The 24,247-nt window shown below is 60.0% G+C and overlaps 1 protein-coding gene across 4 annotated transcripts in view; it reads right to left on the bottom strand.

Annotated features, from left to right (window-relative positions):
* Positions 1-21,462, bottom strand: part of GRID2IP (Grid2 interacting protein) — a 34,774-nt gene extending 13,312 nt beyond the window's left edge. For 2 of the 4 annotated variants that reach the window (XM_064725978.1, XM_064725980.1), the window contains exons 1-9: positions 20,827-21,462; positions 17,355-17,509; positions 8,053-8,304; positions 5,936-6,021; positions 5,125-5,194; positions 3,889-3,983; positions 2,524-2,707; positions 1,717-1,871; positions 217-315 (exon numbers count right to left, since the gene is read on the bottom strand). In XM_064725978.1, the coding sequence (XP_064582048.1) occupies positions 217-315; positions 1,717-1,871; positions 2,524-2,707; positions 3,889-3,983; positions 5,125-5,194; positions 5,936-6,021; positions 8,053-8,304; positions 17,355-17,509; positions 20,827-21,462 (1,732 nt within the window). Of the gene's footprint in view, positions 1-216; positions 316-1,716; positions 1,872-2,523; positions 2,708-3,888; positions 3,984-5,124; positions 5,195-5,935; positions 6,022-8,052; positions 8,305-11,297; positions 11,463-17,354; positions 17,510-20,826 lie in introns of those variants that run through there. The other 2 variants (XM_064725981.1, XM_064725982.1) reach the window with 1 other exon arrangement.
* Positions 21,463-24,247: the final 2,785 nt, after the last annotated feature.

The raw sequence follows: 24,247 nt of genomic DNA, 5'->3' as shown, positions 1-24,247 counted from the left end.
TTTTCCCATCATTCTTGCTTGGGAATTGGTCAGGAATTTGTCTTGGGGCAGAGCAGGACACAGCAGGGACAGTCCCATGTCCCAGCCCCAGTCACCCACCCTATCCCCTCCTCAGGACAGGGAATCCATCCCAAATCACCCACCCTATCCTATCCCCTCCCCAGTGCAGGGAATCCAGCCCCCCCTCAGGACAGGGAATCCAGCCCCCTCACCCACCTGCTGCCCCCTCCTCGGGCCGGGGGGTCCTGAGGCTGCCCCGGCACAGGGAGGCGCCTCGGATGGAGCTGCGGTACCGATCCTCAGCCTCTGCCTCGGCTGTGAGGAAACACCTTCGTGAGGCACAGCCAGACCCACAGCTCCCACTGCTGCTCCTCACCCTGCACAGGCACCCCCAGAGCCCCCCAGAGCCCCCCAGGGCCATGGAACCCACATTGCCAGGTAGCTGCTGGCTCCATCCCTGGAGCTGAGCAGGTTCAGGTGCTGCTGCCAGCACAGGGCAGGGATGGATGCTCAGGGATGGGACATCCAATCCCTTTTTCCATCCAATCCCTTTTGCCATCCACCAGCTCATGGCCCATGTGGAACTGCAGCCCTGAGCGGGGCTGGTCCCAGTAAACCCTTCCTGCTCCCTATGGAAGGAGCACATGGCCCATGCAGTGTCCATGTGCAGCTCAGGGAGGCTCACAGGATGGAGGGATCCATCCCTGAGGTACCCAGCACTGGGACAGGGGAGATCACCCAGTTTGGAGCCCAGGGGAAGGACCAGCCCAAACCCAGAGATCTCACCTGGCCATGGTGCTGCAGGGCACAGACACAGAACAGACCAGAACAATGAAAAATGTTCATGCTCAGAGACTGCCCCATTCACCTGAGACACTGAGAGGAGCCAGGGACCAGCCTGGGGCTGGGAACAGCAGCCTGGGACAGGGAGATGTGCCCCTGAGCCTCCCCTGGCTGGGGATTGCTGCTCTGCATCCCTGGAATGCAGCTGAGAACTGCACACCGATTACAGGACATGAATCCCTGGGGATGCACAGCCCGTGGCTGAGCTGTGATCCTGCACACACAGAGCAGAGGGGGCTCAGTGCAAACCCAGTGAGCAGATCCAGGGTGCACAGAGCACATGGAGCACAGCATCCCATGCACAACAGGCAGGATTTGCACCAGGACTTGGGGCTGTTGTTTCCTGCTAAAGTCGCTGTGTTCCTCCTAAACAACACTTCTTTTACCTTTGCTGGGTCTAAAATTAACACATCTGTGTGAGCAGCTGAGAACAGCAAAACTGGAAGCAATTAAGAGCACACACACACAGATTAGGACATTTCACTTCAAACCTGCTCTCCTGAGTCCACCACTGGCTTTGTGCTGCCACACAACCGGGTGAGGGTGATGCTGAGGGGGACAAGGGGATCACCAACTGCCTCTGTGTCTTCCTGGGAGAGCAGCACCACCTTTTCCAACCAGGGATGTGTCTGTGGCATCCCAAGGGATGCCGTGTCACCTTTATTTCACCTCCATGATCTGAATGCTGCCCTTGCACCAGCTGTCCTGGACTTGCTCACCTCTAACACCTGAGCAGCTTCCAAAAGCCCCCAGAGTGACCCTCTGAGGTGCCACCTCTCCTCTGCACCCAAAACTGCACCAGCACAAGGGACTGAGCTCCCAGCACCATCAGGACACGGCGTGTCCATCCTGGAGCACGGGGCTGCCTCTCACCTGCCAAGGCCTTGCACCCCAGAAACCTGTCCAGCTTTTGCTGGCAGTGCTCCTGCTCCTCGTAGCTCAGCAGCTGGTAGATAAACTGCCAGAGGACTTGCTTGGCTGGGGTGTCCAGCACCGGGTACACATCCACAATGAGAGTGTCAATGGTCCTGCAAAACAGGAGAGGGCTGGGCAGTGAGGGTGACAACGGTCCTGGAAAACAGGAGAGGGCAGTGAGGGTGACAGTGTTCCTGGAAACAGGAGGGTGACAGCTCCTGGGGCCAAAGGCCCCATCTGATTTTGGTGTGTAGATTGAGGAAAAGGGCTGTTGGGAGCAGCTGAGCACCCCATCCCATGAGGATAGAACAGCCTGCAACAGGATGAAATGCTGCCCTGGCACATGTGCCCAGAGAAGCTGTGGCTGCCCCTGCATCCCTGGCAGTGCCCAGGCCAGGCTGGACAGGGCTGGAGCACCCTGGGACAGTGAAGGTGTCCCTGCCATGGCAGGGGTGGCACTGGGTGGGCTTTGAGGTCCCTTCTAACACAAATATTCCATCATTCCATGGTTCTGTGACAGCCTCTGACAAAGCACTGCTGGGAGACCAAGCAAGGGCAGGAAAGGAGGTCACTGCCCCAGGTGTGCCCTGCCTGGCAGTGACCCTGGCACTGCCCCAGGTGTGCCCAGCCTAACAGTGACCCTGGCACTGCCCCAGGTGTGCCCTGCCTGACAGTGGCCCTGGCACTGCCCCAGGTGTGCCCTGCCTGACAGTGACCCTGGCAGTGCCCCGTGCCAGGGCAGGGGTCCCAGCTGGCAGGAGTTACCGGTGGTGGAAGAAGCCCTCCAGGGCCTTGCAGACGCTGAAACGCTCGGGGGGGGTCAGCAGGTGCTCCAGCTGCTGCGTGAACGTCCTTCCCTGGATCTTGATGCTAGAGGGGAGAATCTCTGCCACCCACTGCAGGGAGGTGAGGGCCGAGGAGCTGCTCGGGGACTCAGCAGAGTCAGAGTCTGCAAAATAAATATTCCATCTTTCCAAAGAAATATTCCATCTTTCCTTGGCTTGCCTCGAGGCCAGTGGAGCACTTTGAGGGCCACTGGCTGCGTGCTTTGGAGTAGGTCAGGCTGGATGGGCTTTGGAACAGCCTGCTCTGGTAGAAGGTATGAGGGGTGAAATGAGAGCATCTTTAAGGTCCCTTGCATTCCAAGCCATTCCAGGTGCTGGGGTTGGTGTGAGAGCACCTGCAAACGAGCTGGGGCATCCCAGGGCTCCTGAGGTGGGGCTGAGGGGAGCCCAGTGCTGCTCCAGAGGGAAGAGCCAGGCCTGGCTCCCAGCTCTGGGCATTTGGGAGCAGCACAGGGACCCTGCAGCCTCCTCAGGGCTGTGCCCAGGGGTGGATCCTGCCCTCCATGGGCACCCTGCCCTGCCCAGCATCCTGAGCTCTCACCAGGCACTGATCCTGCAGTGGGATAACAATCCTGCACAGCTCAGCCCCGAGCACAGGGTTGGGTTACTGCAGACAAGGACACAGCACACACATTGCAGGAAGGACACTGCAAGGGACACCAGGGACAGCCACACAGCAGGATGAGCCCTCCTGGAGAGCAGCCAAGCCTGGGATCCAGCCTGATCCCACCCTGCAAGGGCCACGTGCCCAGGAGAGAGGAGCATCCCCAGGCAGTGTGCTAAACCTGCTCAATCCATGCCCAGCAGTGTTAAACCTGCTCTGCCCACAGAGGTGCCCGTGTAAACTCACCAGAGTGCCCAGCAGTGTTAAACTGCCCAGCCCCCAGAGGTGCCCAGCAGTGTTAAACTGCCCAGCCCATGGAGGTGCCCAGCAGTGTTAAACCTGCTCTGCCCACAGAGGTGCCCAGCAGTGTTAAACTGCCCAGCCCATGGAGGTGCCCAGCAGTGTTAAACTGCCCAGCCCATGGAGGTGCCCAGCAGTGTTAAACCTGCTCTGCCCACAGAGATGCCCAGCAGTGTTAAACTGCCCAGCCCATGAGGTGCCACAGTGTTAAACCTGCTCTGCAAGAGTGCCCAGCAGTGTTAAACCTGCCCAGCCCATGGAGGTGCCCAGCAGTGTTAAACCTGCCCAGCCCATGGAGGTGCCCAGCCATTCCCTCCTGCCCCAGGAGCCGGGCAGCTGGCTGGGCTGGCTGCTCTCCAGACCCTCCCTCTGCACTCTTACCGTTGGAGAAGCTGACGATGCCCTCTTCCACCACCAAGGTGGGCATGGCCCCGCTGCCCTGCAGCATCGACACCACCTTGTCGTGGGAGCAGTTCCTGCAGCACAGAGAGCTTGGTCAGAGCTGCCCAGGGCAGCAGGGAGCACACACAGCCGGCAGCTCCTTCCTCTGTCTGGGAAAGCCTCCTGGTGCTGCTCAGAGCCCCTCTGTGATCCCCTGGATTATCTCCACCTGTGCTGCCCCAAGGCAGAGCCTGGGTCCTGCCCCACCAGTGGGCACCAAGAAACAACCATGGCAATGCCTGTGCCCGCCCTGAGGAGTGCCATGGCAGAGTTAAGCTGCACCCAGACCCAGAAAATGATTTTTCCTTTAAATAACACAGTGCTGCAGGTCTGTCCTCGCCTGCCCTAATTCCGCGTGGAAATAAAAGGCAAGGGGAACATGAAGTGTAATTTTGTAGGTGAGAAAATCTCGGGATGCCCTTGGAGAAGGGCATGGGCCAGGCTGGGACAATGCCTGCCAAAAGCAGGGCTCAGAGGACAATCCTCAGCCCGGTCTCCTTTTCCTGGCAGTGCTGCATCAGCCAAGAGTTCGCTGGATCAGCTGAAACGTGAGAACCCGAGCCCTGACAGAAGCAGCATCGCTTTAACCTTTAAATATTCATCACTCTCTCTTGTCCTGCAGCCTCCTCTCACCCTTTGCTCTTGGTTTTTATGCAGAAAGACACCCCCAAGGACACAGCACGGGTGAGGGGCACAAGTCCCTCTGGTGCCATTGCTTTGGTGCACAAACAACACACAGAATTAAACTCTGGGTACAAGTGGGATTCCCACATGGTTTTAAGTTTATGATCCCGTTGTGGGAGTGATTCCTGGGCTGGATGGGGCTCTGCTGCTCCCCAAAGCAGAACCCCAGGTGTTCAACACCTACAGATTAACTCAGAGTGTCTGAAATTGGGGACTGAGGTGGGCTGCAGTCAGAACCCAGGCTATACAAACTGTCCTGCACAGAGAACCCAGAGGAGGAGCAGGGCTGGAGAAAATGCTCCTTTAGAGCCAGGTGTTGTACAGCAGCACCAAAGGGGCTGTCCCCAGCTGTGCCCTCAGGGCAAACCACGGCAGCACACGGGGACAGGGCCAGCAGCTCCCATTCCCCCTGCCCAAGGGTGAGCACAGAAAACACAAAAACAGCGTGTGCCCAGCCCCTGCCCAGCCCTGGGTGCCCTGCCCAGCTCGTACCTCATGTCCAGGCCGTTGAGGAACAGGATCCTGTCTCCAGCTTTGAGCGCAGCCTTCTCCGCCGGGCTCCCTGGGGGCACAAAGGGGCTCCAGCTGCAGCTCCCCTGCCTGGGATGGGGGTCCAGGGGCATCCCCAGGCAGGGCACCCCTGCACATGGCCGGGCTGGGTGGGCTGGCACCCTTCACCCAGCTGGGTGCAGCACTGGTGGCATGTCAGGGTGGTCACTGAACACATTTCCCACTTCTCACAACAAGGAGTGTGTGTCACTGACATATTTTCTGAAAAATCCCTTTGCCAGGGTCTTTTCTCCTGAGAAGCTGGGAAGCCTCAGCTTCTCCCATGTTTTGCTGCTTTGCAATGTGATCTGGAGTATTGCTTACCCAGCATGTGAATTGTTTTTAATTAATGGCCAATCACACCAGCTGTGTCAGACTGTCTGGTCAGTCACAAGATTTTATTATTCCTTCCTTTCTAGCTTTCTGATGTCTCCTTTCTCTTTCTGTAGTGTAGTTTTAATATATCATTTTCTTTCAATACAATATATATCATAAAATAATAAATCAGCCTTCTGAAGCATGGAGTCAAGATTCTCATCTCTTCCCTCATCCTGGGGACCACCACAGGAGTGGATAAAGCCAAACTAAATTGTACCAAAGATGTTCACTATTCCACAGGAAAAACTCCATCACCGGGCCTTGGGAAAGTCCCTTTTGTTCTTTCCTAGCAAACAGCACTCCACATTTGGAGTTCAGAGCAGAGATGAGTCCCTGGTGCCCCAAGTCTGGTGTTCCTAAAATCTGGTGTTCCTACCTGGCAGGACAGACTCGATCCACACCGGGGCATGGCCGCGGAGGGTGAAGCCAAAGCTCCTGTTGCCTTTATAAACTCGCACGGTTCTGGGGGTGAAAAAGGCAAACAGGATGTCAGAGTACAAGATCCAGCCCTTGTTTCCTTCCCCAGCCCCTCCAAACCCTGTTAGCCCTGGTTCTACTGAGTGCCCAAGTCCCCAGTGCTCCCAATGTCCCCTTTGATACCAAAGTGTCTTTCAAATGTGGTTTCAAAGTGCAATATGGGTAAATATATAGATTTAAAGAATAAATATATGTGTAAGAGCTAACAATCATCTGGCTCCAACCCCCCATGTCAGGGACTAGGAATTGGATGATCTTTAAGGGCTCTTCCAACCCAAACCAGCCTGTGATTCTTTATTACAGAGAATTAGAGACAATGTGCTTCAGGGAGCAAAGGTCTCCTCGGCTGATGAGAGAGGAATTAACTTCCTCTAGGAAATTTTGGAAGGAGCATTAGGAAATCTCCCTGCTGGGAGGCTGATTGGAGCTGTGGGCTGTTCCTGCAGGGACCTGGGGGAAGGCAGCATTGCTGAGATCACTTCCAACCAGTGGGATCCTGTGCTGGCAGGGAGGGACACTGGGCTGGGAGTGCATTTGGGACCAGCCACAGGGAAGATCAGCCTGGCAGCAGGGTGGGCAGGAGCCTGGGTGCCCCTGGGTGCTCTCAGGCTGGGCAGGAGCCTGGATCCCCTGGGTGCTCTCAGGCTGGGCAGGAGCCTGGATCCCCTGGGTGCTCTCAGCCTGGCAGCAGGGTGGGCAGGAGCCTGGGTGCCCCTGGGTGCCCTGGATGCTCTCAGCCTGGCAGCGGGGTGGGCAGGAGCCCGGATCCCTGCTCTGCTGCTGGCTGGGTGGGGCAGGGTCTGCAGGAGCTCCCTGCCCTCGGGCACGGCAGTCTGGCCATCTGGGCACGGAGGGAAGTGGGTTAATCCCTGTGCTGTGGGACAATCCCTGTGCTGGGGATTGTGCTGCCTTCCTCCCACAGCATACAGACACCTGCTGGGGCAGGACAGGGCAGGGCCAGGCACCCACTCAAATCAAGGAATCTCAGGGTCAGAAAAGACCTTTCAGGTTATGGAACCCACCTGGCAAGCCAGCACCACCCCGTGCTCAGCACTGCCCCATCTTCTCAAGTGCCACATTCACATTTCCCCAGCATTTCCAGAGTGGGGACTCCAGCACTGCCCTGTGACAATGCCTGACAGCCCCTGTGTGAAGGAATTTCCCTGATATCCAAACTAAACCTGCCCTGCTGCAGCTTGAGGCCATTTCCTCTCATCCTGTCACTCGTTACCTGGGGAAAGAGACCAACCCCAACCTGGTTCCATCCTCCTTCCAGCCTGCTCTGTGCCCTGAGCCCTGCTGGTATAACCAGGAATCCTGGCACAGACTGGCATCCCAAATCCTGCTGGCACAACCAGGCATCCTGAATTGTGCTGGCACAGCTGGAGCAAACATCCCCTCTCAGCCTGCAGGTGCCACCCCGGCTGCTGACACAGCTCATCCAGCCAGCCCTGCAAAGCTGAGGGGACACAGAGCTGGGATAAGGGGCACAAAGCTGCCCAGCCTTCCAGGGGGAGAGATCCTCGACCAGCGGACCACAACCGACTACCCGGCTCTCCACATCCCGCATCACCATCCCGCACTCCACCATACCTCGCGCTCCATCCATCCCGCACTCCACCATCCCCACTCCACCATCCCGCACTCCACCCATCCCGCACTCCACCCATCCCGCACTCCACCCATCCCGCACTCCACCCATCCCGCACTCCACCCATCCCGCACTCCATCCATCCCGCACTCCATCCATCCCGCGCTCCATCCATCCCGCACTCCATCCATCCCGCACTCCATCCATCCCGCACTCCATCCATCCCGCACTCCATCCCGCACTCCTTCCATCCCGCACTCCATCCATCCCGCACTCCATCCCGCGCTCCATCCATCCCGCACTCCTTCCATCCCGCACTCCATCCATCCCGCACTCCATCCATCCCGCACTCCATCCATCCCGCACTCCTTCCATCCCGCACTCCATCCATCCCGCACACCATCCCAAAGCCAGCGGGGCCGTACCTGCGGGCAGCCCCCGAGGCCACATTGCTGCTGACGAGCGAGGAGGTTTTGCGGAGGCTCTTGCTGAGCTCCTCGTGGCTGCGGGGCACGGAGCTGGCGCGGGTGGACACGAGCAGCCGCTCCTGCTGGTCCTCGCTGCGGCTGCGGCGCAGGCGATTGCCGTGCTCGCTGCGGGAGCGGCACAGCTTGCTGATGAGGCTCTGCGACACCACCTCGTCAAAGCGCTGCCGGTGCTTCTTGGGGATGAAAATCCTGGGGAACGAGGCGAGGGAGGGAGTGAGGAGCGGGGCACGGGCAGGTGGGCACAGAGCTGTGGGCCCGGGTGTCCCTGGAAGGGAAAGAGCTGAACCACATGTGTGAGCCTGGGCACAGTCCTGACAGAGCTGAGAATGATGGGGCTGGGGGCACTGAGGGGGCTGGGGACACCAGGACCTGACTGACTGCTGCCACCTGCATCTCTTCTTTCCCCGTCCCATGCAGAGCTCAGCTGGAGCAATGATGATGTTGGAACCTTCCCCCAGTCCCACTTCTGGTACCCCAAAACGCTGCCCCCAACTCTTGTCCCAAACTCTGCTCTCCTGGGCTCCAGCTGTGAATATCCCCTCATTCCAGCTGCCCCCACAGCCAGGCAGAGCCTGGTGGCCCTTGGGAGATGACGGTGCTGCAGGGACGGGCACGGTGATGCCGCAGGCAAGGGGACAGCCCTGGAACTCGCTCTGTTTGGGGTCACCTCCCCTCTGCCTGGTGGGAGCAGCCAGGTGGCCCTTGTGCCCTGCAGGGATGCCCAGGACACTCAGAGGATGCTCAGGGAGTGCACAGCAGGACCCCGGGAGGGAGGAGGAGGAGGCACCGCTCCCACCTGGGCCCAGGTGAGCTCCATAACCCGGCAGACACTTCATCTTCTCCTTCTGCCCCACAGCAGGCAGACCCTGCACCTGCCCACCTTCCCCTCCCCTCCTCTCGCACATTCAGGGGTTTCTGGAGGAGCCGGCACCTCCGAGCGTTTCTATAGCAACTCCTGCAGCTGCGGCTCCTTCGCACAGAACCATCCCGGGAGCTTCGGCAGCGCCGGCACCGCGCGGGTGCGAGGGGAGCGGGGCCGGTGCGATCACAGTTCCCAGGGTGGAATCACAGCCCCAGGGGTGTTATCACAGCCCCAGGGGTGTCAGCACACCTCACCCCGGCTGCCTGGGGACCACAGGTCCCACCTGAGCAGCACCTGGGCCAAACTGGTGCCACAGGAGCTGCTCCGAGGGGCGGCGCCCGGGACACAGCCGGGGCTGGCAGAGGATCCCACAGGGCTCCCTTGGGCAGCCGCACCACGGGAACACAAAATCCTGGGTGGAGACAGAGGAGGAGAGGCTCCAAATCCCAAACCTACCGCCACCAGGACATCTCTGTTTCCCCCAGCCAAAGGCAGAGCTCAGAACAAGAGCTGGTGCAGGAGACAGAGCACACGCCACCCAAAGCTGGCAGATGCTCACACAGAGCATCTGGTGACAATTCAAAACAAGTAACAAAACACATTGGTGCAATTCCCAGGTGATTTGGGATTAAGCAGCAACTAGAGAAGAGTGACATTTTGCTAATAAATAGTTCAGCCTGTGGGACAGGGGAGGATGTGAGTCCCCCAAACCTCCGCCCCAGGCTGGGCACCCACCAGGGAGAAGTCCGGGTTCCTCACAGGCAAAATGAGCACAATCCCATTTAATTGGCCAAATTACATCTGCTCGTTCCAGCAGAGCTGTCCCACTTTGCACCAGCCTCTGCTTCAGCCCTGGGCTGAGGAGCTCAGCCCCAGCCCCAGACCAGGACCCAGCACTGGCTCAGAGGAGCTCAGACCCAGCCCAGGACCTGGCACTGGCACTGGCACTGCCCCAGGACTGGCTCAGAGCTGGGGCACAGCAGGGCCCAGATAGGAGAGACCCAACTCACTGCTACAAACAATCCCACCAGAGCAGGCAATACCATTTCTGTGGCTGTTCCTGCAGTGTCCTGCCATCCCCCAGGACAAACCTGCCATTGGGCACTGCCATGGCACCAAGGAGCAGTGCCCAGCTGGGGTTTCCCTCTGCCAGCAAATCCCACTGGGATTCACGGGGCAGGGATGTGCCCACGCTGTCTGTGGAGGTCAGGCAGGGCCAGGGTGCTGCAGTGCTGCCCTCGTGCCTTCTGCTTCCTCCTCCTCCTCCTCCTCCTCCTCCTGGGGTGCTCCAGGTCAGCCCCAGCTCTGTTTCCTGTTGGACAGGTGCACCTCCACCCCTGAGCCCTGTGCCCACTCCCATGCCCGGTGCCACTGAGGGCACCAGCCCTCCTCTGCAGCAGCTTTGCACTCACCTGGGAGAGCTCAGTCTGCTCGAACACATGGATGTGAATTCAGGGCATTTTCCAGGCCAGGAAAAGTCCCAGATGTTCCAGGCTGCTTCACCTTCACCCCATCCCCAGAGCAGCCTGGCCAGGATGGTGGCAGAGTGGCACTGTGCCCGTCCCCTGCCCTCAGCTTCTGCTCGGGGCTCCTTTTGGCACCTCTCAGCCTGTGCCACACTCCCATCCCACGGCTGCCAGGTGGGTCACTGGGCACCCAGCACTGGGCAGGCAGTCCTGTTCCTGCAGCCCACCCTGCTGGGAGCTGCCTGCCCATTCCTGCCAGCCCCTGTGCCCCACACGTGTGTCCTGCCACACACAAACATCCTGCCAGCCCCTGTGCCACACACACATATCCTGCCACAAGCACATGTCCTGCCAGCCCCTGTGCCACACACACATATCCTGCAGGGGACACCGAGCTGCCCTGGTCATTTCCTGTGCCACACACACCCGTGTCCTGCGGGGCACACCGAGCTCCCCCAGCCGGTCCCACCCCGGATGGCGGTGCTGGGGCTCAGCAGGACAGGACGTGGCCCCGGGGACAGCAGAGGCGGCTCCAGCCTGCCCGGGGCCAGTGGAGCTGACACAACTTTGCTCAGCCATGGAGGCGAGGGGACACCGAGCCTTTCCCATCACACCCCAGCCCCTCATCCTCATCCCCCGGGCTGCCCTGCAGGGCTGGAGCCAGCGCAGCCCCTTTGGGGCTCTGCCCACCGCTCCCACCCCGCTCCCATCCCAGCATCGCCCGAGTGCCCCAGCACGGGTGCCAGGGCTGTCCCGGGACACAGCGGGGTCCCCCAGCCCCCAGAGGCAGCCGAGCCATCCCGGGACAGCCGTGGGGGCTCTGCCAGCACCGCCAGCGGAGCGGGGACACGTACCGAAAATGCCGCGAGAAACTCCGGTCCTTTCCCATTTGTCGGGGTGCGGCGGGAACAAAAGGGAGACGCTTCAGATCTTCATGCAGCTGAGCCCCGGCTCACGCCCACGGTGCCAGCCGGTGCCGCCCCGCGTGTGGCACCCCCGCCGTGCCCGGGCACCGGCACCGGCACTGGCACCGGCCCCTCCGGCACGCTGCCAGCCCCCGGTGCGTCCCCAGCATCGGCCGAGACACCCCCTGGCCTGTGCCCGGCTCGGTCCTGCCTTCCCTCCGTCCCTCCTCTCCCCAAAACTGCAGCGCTGTGCTTTCCAGCCGGAACGCGCTCGTCGCTCCTCAGAAAGGAGGGCACGGCTCGGCGCCCAACTCCGGGGGGATGCCTCCCTGCTGCTAATTAGTGACTTCTCGAGCGCTTGTGTTTCAATTGCGTGCTGAGGGAAGGGGTGAGAAACCTTAAAGGCGAACGGCACCGGGGGTGGGGAGGTGGAGCTGCCAGGCTGGACCAGGACCAGGAGCAGGACCAGGACCAGGACCAGGACCAAGACCAGGACCAGGAGCAGGGTCATGGGCCCAAACCCTCACACAGAGCATCCTTTACCCCAAGGGGAACACAGCAATGCCTTTCAGCAGGAATAAAAGACAAAACCCTTCTTTAATTTACATAACGCACATCACTGGTGTTCGATGAAGGGGATGTGAGGCTTCCCAGGGCTGCCAACATCACACACAATCCCCAGGTAGCAGCAAAGGAGGGAGAAATGGAAAATGCATGGTTTGGCCCCAAAACAGCCAGCAAAGACCTGACCTTGAGTTTGTCTGTTGTGCAGGAAAACACGTCCCAGAGTGGATTAAAACACTGAGCTACACTTGGATTATGTCTGAACTGTGCTGTGGAAACCACTACCAGTCCTGAAAACCCTGCTGGTCCAGCCAAGTGCTGAAATCTAGGAGAGAAAACTCTTGCAGGCTTTACCCCCAGAACAGGAATTCTGTTTATGAGCCCTGAATTCCCAAACCCCATCTACCCATGTGTGTGGGGTTGGGGCACAGCCCGGGGGATGAGGAGCCTCCAGACCCTGGTGCAGGAGCAGAACTCGCTGCAGCACGGAGCTGTGCCTCAATTCTCCCCATGCTGGGAGGCTCCACAACCCCTCCCTGGGCTGCAGGTGCTCTGCAGATGGGACCATTGTCACCGGTTAGCAGGGATGGAGGTGCTTTTCTGCCCGGGAGAGCAGGCAGGCCGTGAAGAAGGCTGCTTTCCCTGCTTTCCAGGCACTGGAAAACTCATCCTAAGTAACCCCTTCCCAAAATACAAGTTAGACCTTCAAAGAGACCCCAGAAGGGCTTTTTCTGCAGCTCCAGGCTGCTTTCCCTGCTTTCCAGGCACTGGAAAATTCATCCTAAGCACCCCCTTCCCAAAATACAAGTTGGGGCTCCAGCAGGGTGCAGGGGGGGCGGGCTGGTCCCATCTACATCCCATCCGGAGTTTGATTCGCCCAAGGAATTTAATCTCCTATCAGGAGATTTCCCACCGAGGCATTTTGGTCATGACCTATTTGAACTCCGCCAATAAAAAAGGAACTCGCTCCCAATTGTCTCACTGCTGGCACGTTTTGTTCCCTGCTGCCCTAATTCCCCTCTTTTTTGGGCAGTTGAGCATATGCTGGGCCATCAGATTAGGGATTTCTTTTTTAATGGAAGCGAACAAGAGCTGCTTTTCCTCCATTACCATCCTGTGACCCAGGTGGATTTCCAGTGGGAATGAAGGGACCGTGGGCAGGAGGTGTCCACATCAGCACCAGGGACTCGGGGGGTTTCTCGTGCTCCATCCACATCCAAAAGAGCCGGGGAGCTCCCCCAGCCCTGGAGGGTGGGCACGAGGAGGGGGTTGACAAGCAGGGAAGCAGCAGAATCCATAATATTTAAATCCTAATGGCTGAAATGAAATTTCTGATCCAGGGCCGGTCACAGATGGCTGGAGCAGTTTAATGCAGGAGCACGCCAGGCAGTTTTATTGCCGTGAAAAACAAGCTGAGACAAATAGATTGTGTTGGGAGCGTTATTAACTCGGGCTCGGTGGGATTTCTGCCGCGCCGAGGGAGCCCCCGAGGGCAGCGATTTCAGCTGTGCCGCGATCGGGGGTGAGAGCGGGCTCAGCCCAGCCCAGCCCGGCACGGCCCAGCCCGGCACGGCCCCCTTGGCTTTATCCCGGGAGCAAACGGAGCGAAACCCAAGCAGGGAGGAACAAACCGCCCCAAACTGTCCTGCCCGCAGCCCTGAACACAACACGACTTACAGAGAGCCAAGAGAACATCTCACAGCCCAAACAGAACCAGAAGTTTCCCCTAAGGATGCGGCGGGGGCTGGAACACACACATCCCCACCCCAGCCCGGTAACAGGACACTGCCTGTGTCACCGTGCCACCGGCTGGGCCTGCTGCTGGCCCCAGCACTGGGCTCGGAGGGACGGGATCTGAATTCCCCCAGTTCCACTGCAAACAGATGTTTTTAACCCAAACGGTGCTGCCAGGGGCTGGGGCATCCCTGGCACGGCACCGCCGGGAAAACGCGAGCTGCAAAGGGACACGGAGCCCTGAGTGACACCGAGGGCATCCCCCGTGTCCCGAGGGTGGCTCCTGTTCCCAGAGCCCGGGGATGGAGCTGGCAGAGCTCCGCAGAGCTCCGGGTGAGGAGCTGGCACCGCAGCTCTGCCCTGCTTTGAACCCAGCTCAGGAATCGGGGCAGCACCGAGGGATGTGACCCCCTGAAACCGGCCCAGAATAACCCACCCGGGGCCAGCCCGAGCGGGGACAAACCCCGCGGTGTGCCGTGATGGAATAACCCAATTAGAGCCTCCCCCTCCCGGATCCCTCGGGCGGAGCAGCTCCTCGGATGCTAAGAGTTAATTAACTTCCAGCACACCTTGATTCCGCGGTGCCAGGGCCGCCACATTGCGGGATGAACCTGATTTAAACCCATTTCCCTCACTCGCAGCGCTCGTTACTCACCCGAGACAGCTCATCTTGCCCCCTGGCAGCCGGCTCTCAGCATCCTCGGGCACAGCTGTGCACTTTGCCTGCTCACATCAGCCATACGGGCAGGGGATGGGAGCGGGGAGGACGCGGCGCAGCACGAGCATCATCCCCGCTACCCACAGCCCGGCAGAGGAAAGAAATGTCAGCAAATTGAAATCTGCGGGAGCTTAATTCCGGGCAAATGGGATGGAATCCATTCGAGATCAAAAGAAAGGGGGGGGGGGGGAAATCCAATAGTGGGAAAGGCCGGCTGGAGGGCAGGGCAGAGGCGGCTGCAGCCCCGGGAGGATCCCAGTGCCCGGCCGGGTCTGGGGTTACACTGAGCCGCAGCGCTGGGCCGGGAGCTCGGCAAGGCCCGGGGGGAGCCGGGGGGACAGCAGGGAGGGGACAGCGGGGAGGGGACAGCAGAGACAGGCGGCAGCAGCACCGGCACACAAATAAATACAGCTGGTGCACAGGGAAGATCCAATCAGGGCAGCGCCAGGGTCAGTGGGAGACGGGGACGGAGCGGCGGCTGGCCCTGCGTGCCAGGGGACACAGGGGCACACAGAGCCTGCCAGTGACAGGGGACACACGGACACACAGCCCGTCAGTGACAGGGGACACAGGGGCACACACAGCCTGCCAGGGACAGGGGACACAGGGGCACACAGAGCCTGCCAGTGCCAGGGGACACAGGGGCACACATACCCTGCCAGTGACAGGGGACACACGGGCACACAGCCTGCTACCATCAGTGCCAGAGGACACGGGCACACACAGCCCATCTGTGCCAGGGACACACGGGCACACACAGCCAGCCAGTGCCAGCCTCACAGGGATGCACGGCAGGTACTCCCGAGGTCCCAAGGAGGTCCCAAGTCCCCCCTGGGATGATCCCACAGGACAAGCCCCAGGACACTCGCTGGGTCAGGTCTGAGGGGCCCTTCTGCCCACACTGCACCCACAGCAGTGCCCAGGGTGGCTGCCCTGTGCCCCAGGACAGCCACAGCACCATCCCCACACTGCACCCACCCCAGAGCCAGCACTGAAACCAGCACACCCCTGCATGAGCCCCCCATGGCCCTCCCAGCCCCGGGTGCTGCCCCAGGGCACAGAGCCCAGACCCCTGCTCAGCCACAGACAGACTGAACGGGCTGGAATCACCCTGAATCACAGCTCCTTGAACCCAGAAATGCTGGATCTGCTCACACCCACAGTGAGAGCACAGGCAGGGCCAGCCCTTGCCTGGCAGTGAATCCATCAGAGAGACCCCAGGATCAGCAGCTGGGATCAGGCACAGCCTGGCACTGCCCCAGCACCCACAGCTGGGAAACCTGCTCTGCAAGGCACCTCTTTTATTTCTTTTCTTGGCTTCATTTCATTAAGATTAGACGGTAAATCTTTTCCCTGAGCTAAATATTTCATTTCCATCAAAGCCAGATTAGCTGCCAGATCCATGGTGCCCCTCACCCAGCCCTGGGGTTAACCTTTCACACGGGGCAGGGGCAATCAGGGGCTGTGACCCTGTTTGGGGGAGCCATAACGTGGTGCTGCCCCTGGCATCCATCACAGGCTGGCATGGGATGCCATGGGATGATGCCCATCCATCTGGGGATGGCAGCACCGGCTCCAGCCTGGCTCTCCTCACTGGCACAGGCATTGCTGGGACAGGGACATGCTGGGGGGAACCTGCTGTGCCCCCCACAGAGGGGCTTGGGCCGGAAGAAGATTTGGACACTTATTCAAATCCCCTCTGTGAGGGGAAGTAATCCTGCATAATTCCCCAGGGATGATGGCGGAGGGGATATCCGAGGCATTGGAGGTATTTTCACGGATCTTGCTGGGGGAAATAATTTCCCTGAGTTGTGGGTGGTGGGGGCTCATTTTGTGATTCAGTTTGGAGTGATGGTGCAGGCCTGGCTCGGTGCCATCCATCCCTGCCCAGCCCCAGCTGCTGGCACTCAGCTCCCCCCAGAATGCCCAGTGGGGCAGGACAGGCTGGCATGGGCACCTGGACAAGGTGACTGCGGGCAGCTGGCATCCCCTCTGCACCCCGGCCCTGCAGGGCTCTGTGCCCGCTGTCCCCAGGTGTGCAGGGCTCTGGGGACCCAGAGCAGCCCTGGCACGGCAGGGGGACCCTGCATGGCCAGAGCCCCCAGCCACCCCCACCCTGCCACGGTGGGGCAGGGCACAGACCCCGCACGGGGACGTTGTTATGGAAACTGTAAAATCCTGCAATTGCTCTGATTAAACAGCAATTGGAAAGCTGGGCCCGGAGCGAGGCCAGATGGAGACCTGATTCCCTAATGGCCATGGTCTCAGCCTGGCTGTAATCCCAGCACGTGTCCCTGGGCCAGCCCAGCCCCAGCCCAGCCTCGCTGCCAGATCAGCTGGCACTGGGGCTCCAGAGGTGCCAGGGCACCCCGGAATGAGTGACCACCCCCTGGCACCCCAGGCAGCCCATGGGCCAGCAGAGACCCCCCCCAGCCCCCCAGAGCCAGAGCTGCTGGCAGAGCTGGCTGAGCCCTCACCCAAACCAGATCTCACCCTGCAGAACCCAGATTATTTCTGGCCAGGCTTCTGGAGAATCTCCAGTGGCTCTGCAGCTAATCCCATCTCCCTTCCACATCACAGCCAGGAATGGGAGCCACATCCCCTGCTGCAGGCAGAGGCAGTGGGTTGGTTTGGTTTGGTTCGGTTCAGTGGCCCCAGGGCAGTGTGGAGGTGTCCCCGGTACCTGATGCTGTCCACGAGGGGCTGGTGGCACTCGTGGGTGAGCAGCAGGCACAGGGAGCCGTGGTTTGGTTTGGTTTGGGTTGGTTTGGTTTGGTTTGGTTGGTTTGGTGGGCCCCAGGGCAGTGTGGAGGTGTCCCCGGTACCTGATGCTGTCCACGAGGGGCTGGTGGCACTCGTGGGTGAGCAGCTGGCACAGGGAGCCATGGTTTGGTTTGGTTCGGTTGGTTTGGTTTGGGTTGGTTGGTTTGGTTTGGGTTGGTTTGGTTTGGTTCAGTGGCCCCAGGGCAGTGCAGAGGTGTCCCCGGTACCTGATGCTGTCCACCAGGGGCTGGTGGCACTCGTGGGTGAGCAGCGGGCTCAGGCCGCGGGCCAGGCACTCCACGCTCCTCTGGGCCGCGTACTGCTTCAGCACCGCGAACAGCTTCTCCTTCAGCTGCGGCTGCTGCCCCAGGATGGCGTCCACCTGCAGGGGGACAGGGGAGCCGAGGGGAGGGACACTGAGCAGGGGCACTGGCACACGGACAGTGGGTCCCACTTGCTCAGCCGAGGTGGAGGGCAGCACGCAGGGAGCAGAGGGACACGGCAGGGGTCAGCCATCACACAGCTCTGCTCTGCTCCCACACACAGCCCTGCAATTGCGGGTCCAGACAGTCCAGCAGAACAGGGGTGTGACCCCAAACTCCCAAACTCTGCTGGGATGGGATCAGCTGGAGCCTGCCTGGCAGAGGATGCTGCCATGGGCTTTTGGAGCTATTCAAGCTTTGTGCTTCAATCCCTGATCCCTCTGGGCAGCTCCATCCCACCCTTAGCCCCGGGAAGCTGCTGGGAATGGGGAGACAGAACATGAAGGTGAGTGCCAGCCCTGGAACCAGCACTGACATCTCCCAGCCATGGCCCATCCTCTCCACTTGGGACAGGCAGAGTGATTAGCTAATTACCATCGAGCCAATTACCTACATGGGACCCTCCTTATTCACCTCCTCCTTCACTGGCTGCCCCCTGTCCCTGGGCACTGGGAGCTGGTTCCTCACCTGCACCTCTCCAGTGGGATGCAGGAACTCCCTGTCACCCCCTCTCTGTACCTGTGAGTGCTGGGATTCCCTGCAAGTGATGTTTTTGTGCAGGTTTGACTGCAGGGTTTGCCTGCAGGAAGGGGAGAGGAGCCCCTCACCCTTCCCTGGGCACTGGGGGGTGTGCAGGGCTCTGTGTGCACCCCTGTGGTGGCACTGCCAGGGAGCCACAGGCATCCCCTGCCAGGGGAAGGGAAGAGCCATTTAGAGCCATTTTCGCAGGTGTTGTCCCACCTGTCCCTCCCCAGGGAGGGTGACACTGGCACCAGGGTCCCAGCAGAGCCCCCCAGTGCTGCTGGCTCTGCGCAGGCACTGCAGGGCTCCCGGCAGCAGCAGCAGCACTTCAAGGTTACCAAATCTGGGGCAGCACAGCAGCAGTGTCCCCTGGGCTGGCTCGTCAGCACGGCCCCCAGGCCCAGCACAGGGCTGACACACTGTGGTGCTCCTGCTGGGATGGATCCCAGAGGGCTGCTGTGGGATTTCTGCCTGGGCTGGGCTGGCATTGCAGGGCTTGGTGGGTGGGAATCACAGAATCACAAATGGTTTCAGCTGGAAGAGACCTGCCAGATCCTCGAGTCCCAGCTGTGCCTGATCCCAACCTTCTCACCCAGCCCAGAGCCCTGAGTGCCACATCCCTGAGTGCCACATGCAGCCCCTCCTTGGGCACCCATCCAGCACGGGGGTGCTGCCAGCCCTCATGGGGTCCCAGCGTGTCCCTGAGCACACAGGGGATGAGAGAAAGCTCTGCCCTGGAACTGGGACCCTGAGCACCTCCCTGGTGATGTCCCAGGATGTGGGACACTGGTACAGCCGTGCCCCAGAGCCACTGGCACGGACACCACTGTCTGTCAGCCTGGGGCTCCGCCAAAGGAGCAGGCTGGGAAAAGGTGACCCGTGGGCAGTGCAGTGTGAAACACAAACCAGCAGCACCCTCTGACCCTGCAGCCTGGCAGCGGGCGGGCAGCACCAACAGCACCGACCAGAGCTGGGATCCTGGGAAAGGAGGGGGTAAAACAGCACGCTGGCTTTAGTGTTTGCTACACCGTACAGAAACTGAAGCCGCTTCAAATACTGTGCTGTGAATTCCCTCTGGAGAGACTCTGCCAGCTGAGCTGTGCCCCAGCAGCTCTGCCTTCCTGCCCACGCTGCTGCTGGCGCTGTCCCGGCTGCTTGTGGGGCTGGGGAGGGAGGGACAGAGGTGCTGATGGGGTGCTCACAGCACCACAACAGACTCGCTCTCCTGTGATCATCCAGGAATGTTTCACTCGGCTGAATGCGCCTTCAGAGGCGGCACGGAACAACCGCCCCTCCTGGTTAATCTCCTGTAATCAGCAGGTATCTGTTTCCCACGCCCATGAATCCAAACCTCAGAGGGTATTCGTGAATCTTTAATGGACACGCTGACTGAGGGGATTCGCCTGATACCCACAAATCTCTTTATGGATGTCTTGTTCCTTCATTAACTCGGGATAAAAAAAAAAAGCCCTACCAGCCTGGTTATTTTCATAACAGCATTTTAAAAGGCTACTTTGAAATGGAAATTAGGAAGATTGAAAAAAACAACTGTGATCAAATTTATAATTAGCACAAGGCGAGGTGTTTGCTAAAATACCCACTAGGAAGCTTTCAGGAGCACAATGAAGATGTAATCACATTGATGTTTTTCCCTTTTACAATAAAATAAAATGTCTGCGGGGTGACAGGCTCAGACTTTGAAGGGACATCCAGGGACCACCAGAGCAGGATCTGCCCTGTGGGTCTCTCCACGCTCTTGTAGAGCAAGGGAACAAGAGCTTGGGGTCATCCCCAGGGACTCTCCAAGCCCTTTGCAGCACCATCTCTTCTCCCAGGTAATTTCCAGACCCTTCTCTCAGGTGCTCATGTCCCACATGACCAAGCTGGGAGCATCCCCCATCTGTGTGCTGAGGCTGGAGGTGGCGATCTCCAGCTCTGCTTGGCACCCGGGGTGCCCAGTGCCCCAACCCCTTACCCACAGCCCGGCCTCACCTTCCTGCTGAACTCCTGGGCCTTCTGCCCCCTTACCCACACCCCGGGCTCACCTTCCTGCTGAACTCCTGTGCCTTCTGCCCCCTTACCCATCCTTACCGGCCTCACCTTCCTGCTGAACTCCTGCGCCTTCTGCCCCCTTACCCACACCTGGGCTCACCTTCCTGCTGAACTCCTGGGCCTTCTGCCCCCTTACCCACAGCGGGCTCACCTTCCTGCTGAACTCCTGGGCCTTCTGCCCCCTTACCCACATCCCTTTACGGCCTCACCTTCCTGCTGAACTCCTGGGCCTTCTGCCCCTTACCCACACCCCGGGCTCACCTTCCTGCTAAACTCCTGGGCCTTCTGCCCCCTTACCCACATCCCTTACCGGCCTCACCTTCCTGCTGAACTCCTGGGCCTTCTGCCCCCTTACCCACACCCCTTTACGGCCTCACCTTCCTGCTGAACTCCTGCGCCTTCTGCCCCCTTACCCACACCCGGCCTCACCTTCCTGCTGAACTCCTGGGCCTTCTGCCCCCTTACCCACAGCCCGGCCTCACCTTCCTGCTGAACTCCTGGGCCTTCTGCCCCCTTACCCACAGCGGGCTCACCTTCCTGCTGAACTCCTGGGCCTTCTGCCCCCTTACCCACACCTGGGCTCACCTTCCTGCTGAACTCCTGGGCCTTCTGCCCCCTTACCCACATCCCTTTACGGCCTCACCTTCCTGCTGAACTCCTGCGCCTTCTGCCTCCTGTCCCGGTGCGTGGGGCCGGCGCTGGGCCCGGTGTCCCCCATGTTATCTCCGGCGGTGTCCCCCGTGATATCCCCGGCAATGTCCTCGGCAGTGTCCCCGGCAGTGTCCCCAGCCGTGTCCCCGCACTGCGGCCGCAGCAGCGCCAGGCGCAGGCACCGCCCGCGGCACGACCCCACGAGCGCGGCCGCGGCCTCGGGCACGGCCACCGGGGTCCCGTCCACCTCCAGCAGGAGATCGCCGGGCTCCAGCCCGCAGGCCGCGGCGGGGGACGCGGGGCTCACGCTGGCCACCCGCGGGGGGCTCTCGCTGCCCAGCTCGAAGCCGAAGCAGCCGCGGGGCCCCGGGGGGATGCTGGCCCGCTGCAGCCGCGACACCACGCCGATGCTGGGGGGCACGCTGCCGCAGCGCCGGGCCAGGCCCCGCAGCGCCTCCCGGCCCAGGCGGGACACGGGCTGTCCCTCCAGCTCCAGCACCTCGTCCCCGGGCCGCAGCCCCGCCAGCGCCGCGCTGCTGCCCTCCTGCACCCACAGGATGTAGCACGGCCCCGAGCCGCTTATCCCGAACCCGAACGACTCGGGCCAGCCCTGGTTGGTCGCCGGCATGGCTGCGACTGCAAAAGAAGCAGGGAAAGAGGGAAAGAGAGGAGTTGTGGTGGCTTTTCCATCCTTAGGGGTCGTTCCTGTAGATGCCGTGTGGAGCCCATCAGATGGGGGTTACAGTGTGTGCTGTGACCCCCTCACCGTGGGAAGAAACGCCCCAAGAGCCTGTATTTCCTGTAAACTTCCTTAAAATAACAGCTTCTACTCTATCTTTGGCTGCTGGTGGGGCCATTGAGGAGGCCACGTTGGCTGGGAAGGTTGGGGCTACACGTGGCACTCAGATGTGACTGGCACAGCCCTGGTCCCACCTGGGGCACCCACCTAGCCCTTCCCCAGGAGCCTCACTTAGCCATCTTCTTGTATTTATTTGTCCATCAAAATGAATAGTTCATTTCTCTGGCATGTTACATTAATGTTATATTAATGTTACATCTCTAATGTTACATTAATGAATAGATAATCCAAGGACTTTAACCAGCTTGATTTTAACCAGCCTTTCTCAACACTCAGTATTTTATCTGTTTGCAACTAGAAAATGACTGTAAATTAGGATTTTCCAGATCCTCTCAGCTCTCCCAGGATCATTTCTCAGTCCCGTGTATGAGTTCTCCTGACAGCAGCATCCCGAAATGGCAGGATGATGGTTTTCAGCAGGACTTGTTTGTGACTCACGTGAAGGGTTTGGCCTGGCTCCAGGCTGCCCAAGGAGAAAGGGGCACAGCAGCCCTGAACATCTGCAGGAGCTGCCTTTGCCCGAGGTAACCTGCCCAGCTGATGGGCACAGTGCCCTCGGATGCCCTTTCCAAGCTGTGCTGTCCCGATGACCCTGCCACGGTCCCTTCCAGCCTCCCTTTCTGCGATTCTGTGATGTGAGTGCCTGTCCGCTGACACTAAAATAATTCACACGGGGTTTTCCTCTGTGTTTGATCTCAGCTGTCTGTGAAGACGCTTTTTACCCCCGTGTCACTGAACGCACATTAAGCACTTACAAAAAATGAAAACAAGACAATTTTACCTGGGCAAAAATGAAACTCAGACAATTTTACCCGGGCAAAAATGAAACTCTGCCAATTTTACCCGGGCAAATCACCCCACAGAGACCATGAGACTCAGAGGGGAAGAGCTGAGGGTGAAACTCGGGACAGCAGCGGGATGAAACCCATCTGTGCCCAGACCCCAGGGGCTGCTGAGCACGGGTTCTGAGCGCTCCAGCAGGAGCCCAGTGAGCCCTGGGCCGGTCCCAGCGCTGCTGCTGCGGGCTGTGCTGCAGGAAAAGCCCAACAGACCAGTGTGAGCTGCTCCCTGCACCTCTGTTCCTACTCTGGACAATTTCTACTCTGTCTCACGTCGCCGCCGCGGGCTCCAGCACTTACAGAAATCCGCGGCCATCGGGGGCTCTCAGCGGCGGCAGCTCCGTCCCACCGAGGGCTCGCAGCTCTCCTGACTCTCCTCCATCACCCCTGGAAACGCTTCCCATGTACCCGCAGCGCTGCTGGCAGCATCCTCCCGGTTCTCCCGTGCTCCCCGGGGCTGGGCCCGCTCCGGTGCTGCCGTGGCACCGGCACACAGCGGGCAGGGCTGGCCGCCCCTTCCCGGCCTTCTCACGGCAGCCCCGAGCCCTTCCAGCGGCTCCAGCTCAGCGCCACACACGCACTGAGGTCCTTCTGGCCTTTTCCTTTCCTAATTAACCTTATCTCCATCGCACAGAGGAGCGCGGGCACACTAATTGCCGCGCTATCCTGGCTGAGCCTGGCGCTGACCTGAGCCTGCAGATCTGGGGGGAATTAGGAGCTGGAAGGAGGGAAAACAGATTAGTGCCCGTGGAGGGAAATCCTTCAGGCACAGGGCAAATGCGGAGCGACAGCGCCGTGCGGAGCAGGGGACAGCGCCGGGGACACCTGGGCGAGCCCGGACCTGGGCACAGGTGAGTGAGACACCGAGGTTTGGGGACTGCACGTGGTTTGCTGCAGCGATTTGGGGGTCGAGGGCTTTGGGGCTCACCAGGAGAGCTGTCCCCAGCCAGGCTGCTCCGTGTGTGGGGTCATGGCAGGGGGAGCAGCCGAGCCCCGTTTGCCCACAGAGCCCCCCACGCTGGCAGCGACTGTCCCTTAAGCTGCTATTTCTGATTTTCTCCCCGGCTTCCTCGGCACTGAGGGATCCCAGGGCTTAGCACGCTAAGAGGTTTTAGGGAATTACACGTCCTGCTGCGGCACCGGCGGGAGGGGCGGCTGCATCTCTGCATGGAGCACTCTGTGATCGGCCTCCCCTCGGCTCCGGCACGGGCTGTGCTGCTGGCACTGATGGATGGGCTGGGAAAACCTCCCTGGCACAGCTGGCACAGCTGGCACGGGGCTGGGCAAGGACAGCTGTAGGGTTTTCCTCCTGCTCAGGACTTCTGTGGCCATGTCACTGCTTCAGGGGATTGAAACCCACTTCTTCCTGCTCCTCCTGTCCTCTGCAGCTCCTTTCTGGCAGGTTCTCCTGCACAAATCTCCTGAGCATCAATCCCAGGGCCTTGGGGCATCTGTCCTCCCATACTGACACTGACACACACAACTCCTACCAACTCAGGCATCTCTGTTACTATTCCCTGCCCCAACAGTCAAAACCGCAATTAATTCCCCTTTTTTTGTTGTTGTTCAGCCAGTGACGTAATTGCTTCTTTTCCCTCCATTTTTGAGCACTTTAAACACTGACAGCGAATTTTAATCCTTGAAAGAGCTGAGTTCTGGGATCCTAAGTGAATGGATGTGCCTTCCATTAAGACCTTCTGCCAGACTTTGACCAG

This window comes from Zonotrichia leucophrys, chromosome 14 (genome assembly GCF_028769735.1).
Source record: "Zonotrichia leucophrys gambelii isolate GWCS_2022_RI chromosome 14, RI_Zleu_2.0, whole genome shotgun sequence".
In the NCBI taxonomy this organism is placed as follows: Eukaryota; Metazoa; Chordata; class Aves; order Passeriformes; family Passerellidae; genus Zonotrichia; species Zonotrichia leucophrys.
The sequence above is the reverse complement of the archived record's forward strand: the minus strand, read 5'-3'. Positions and strand labels throughout refer to the sequence as shown.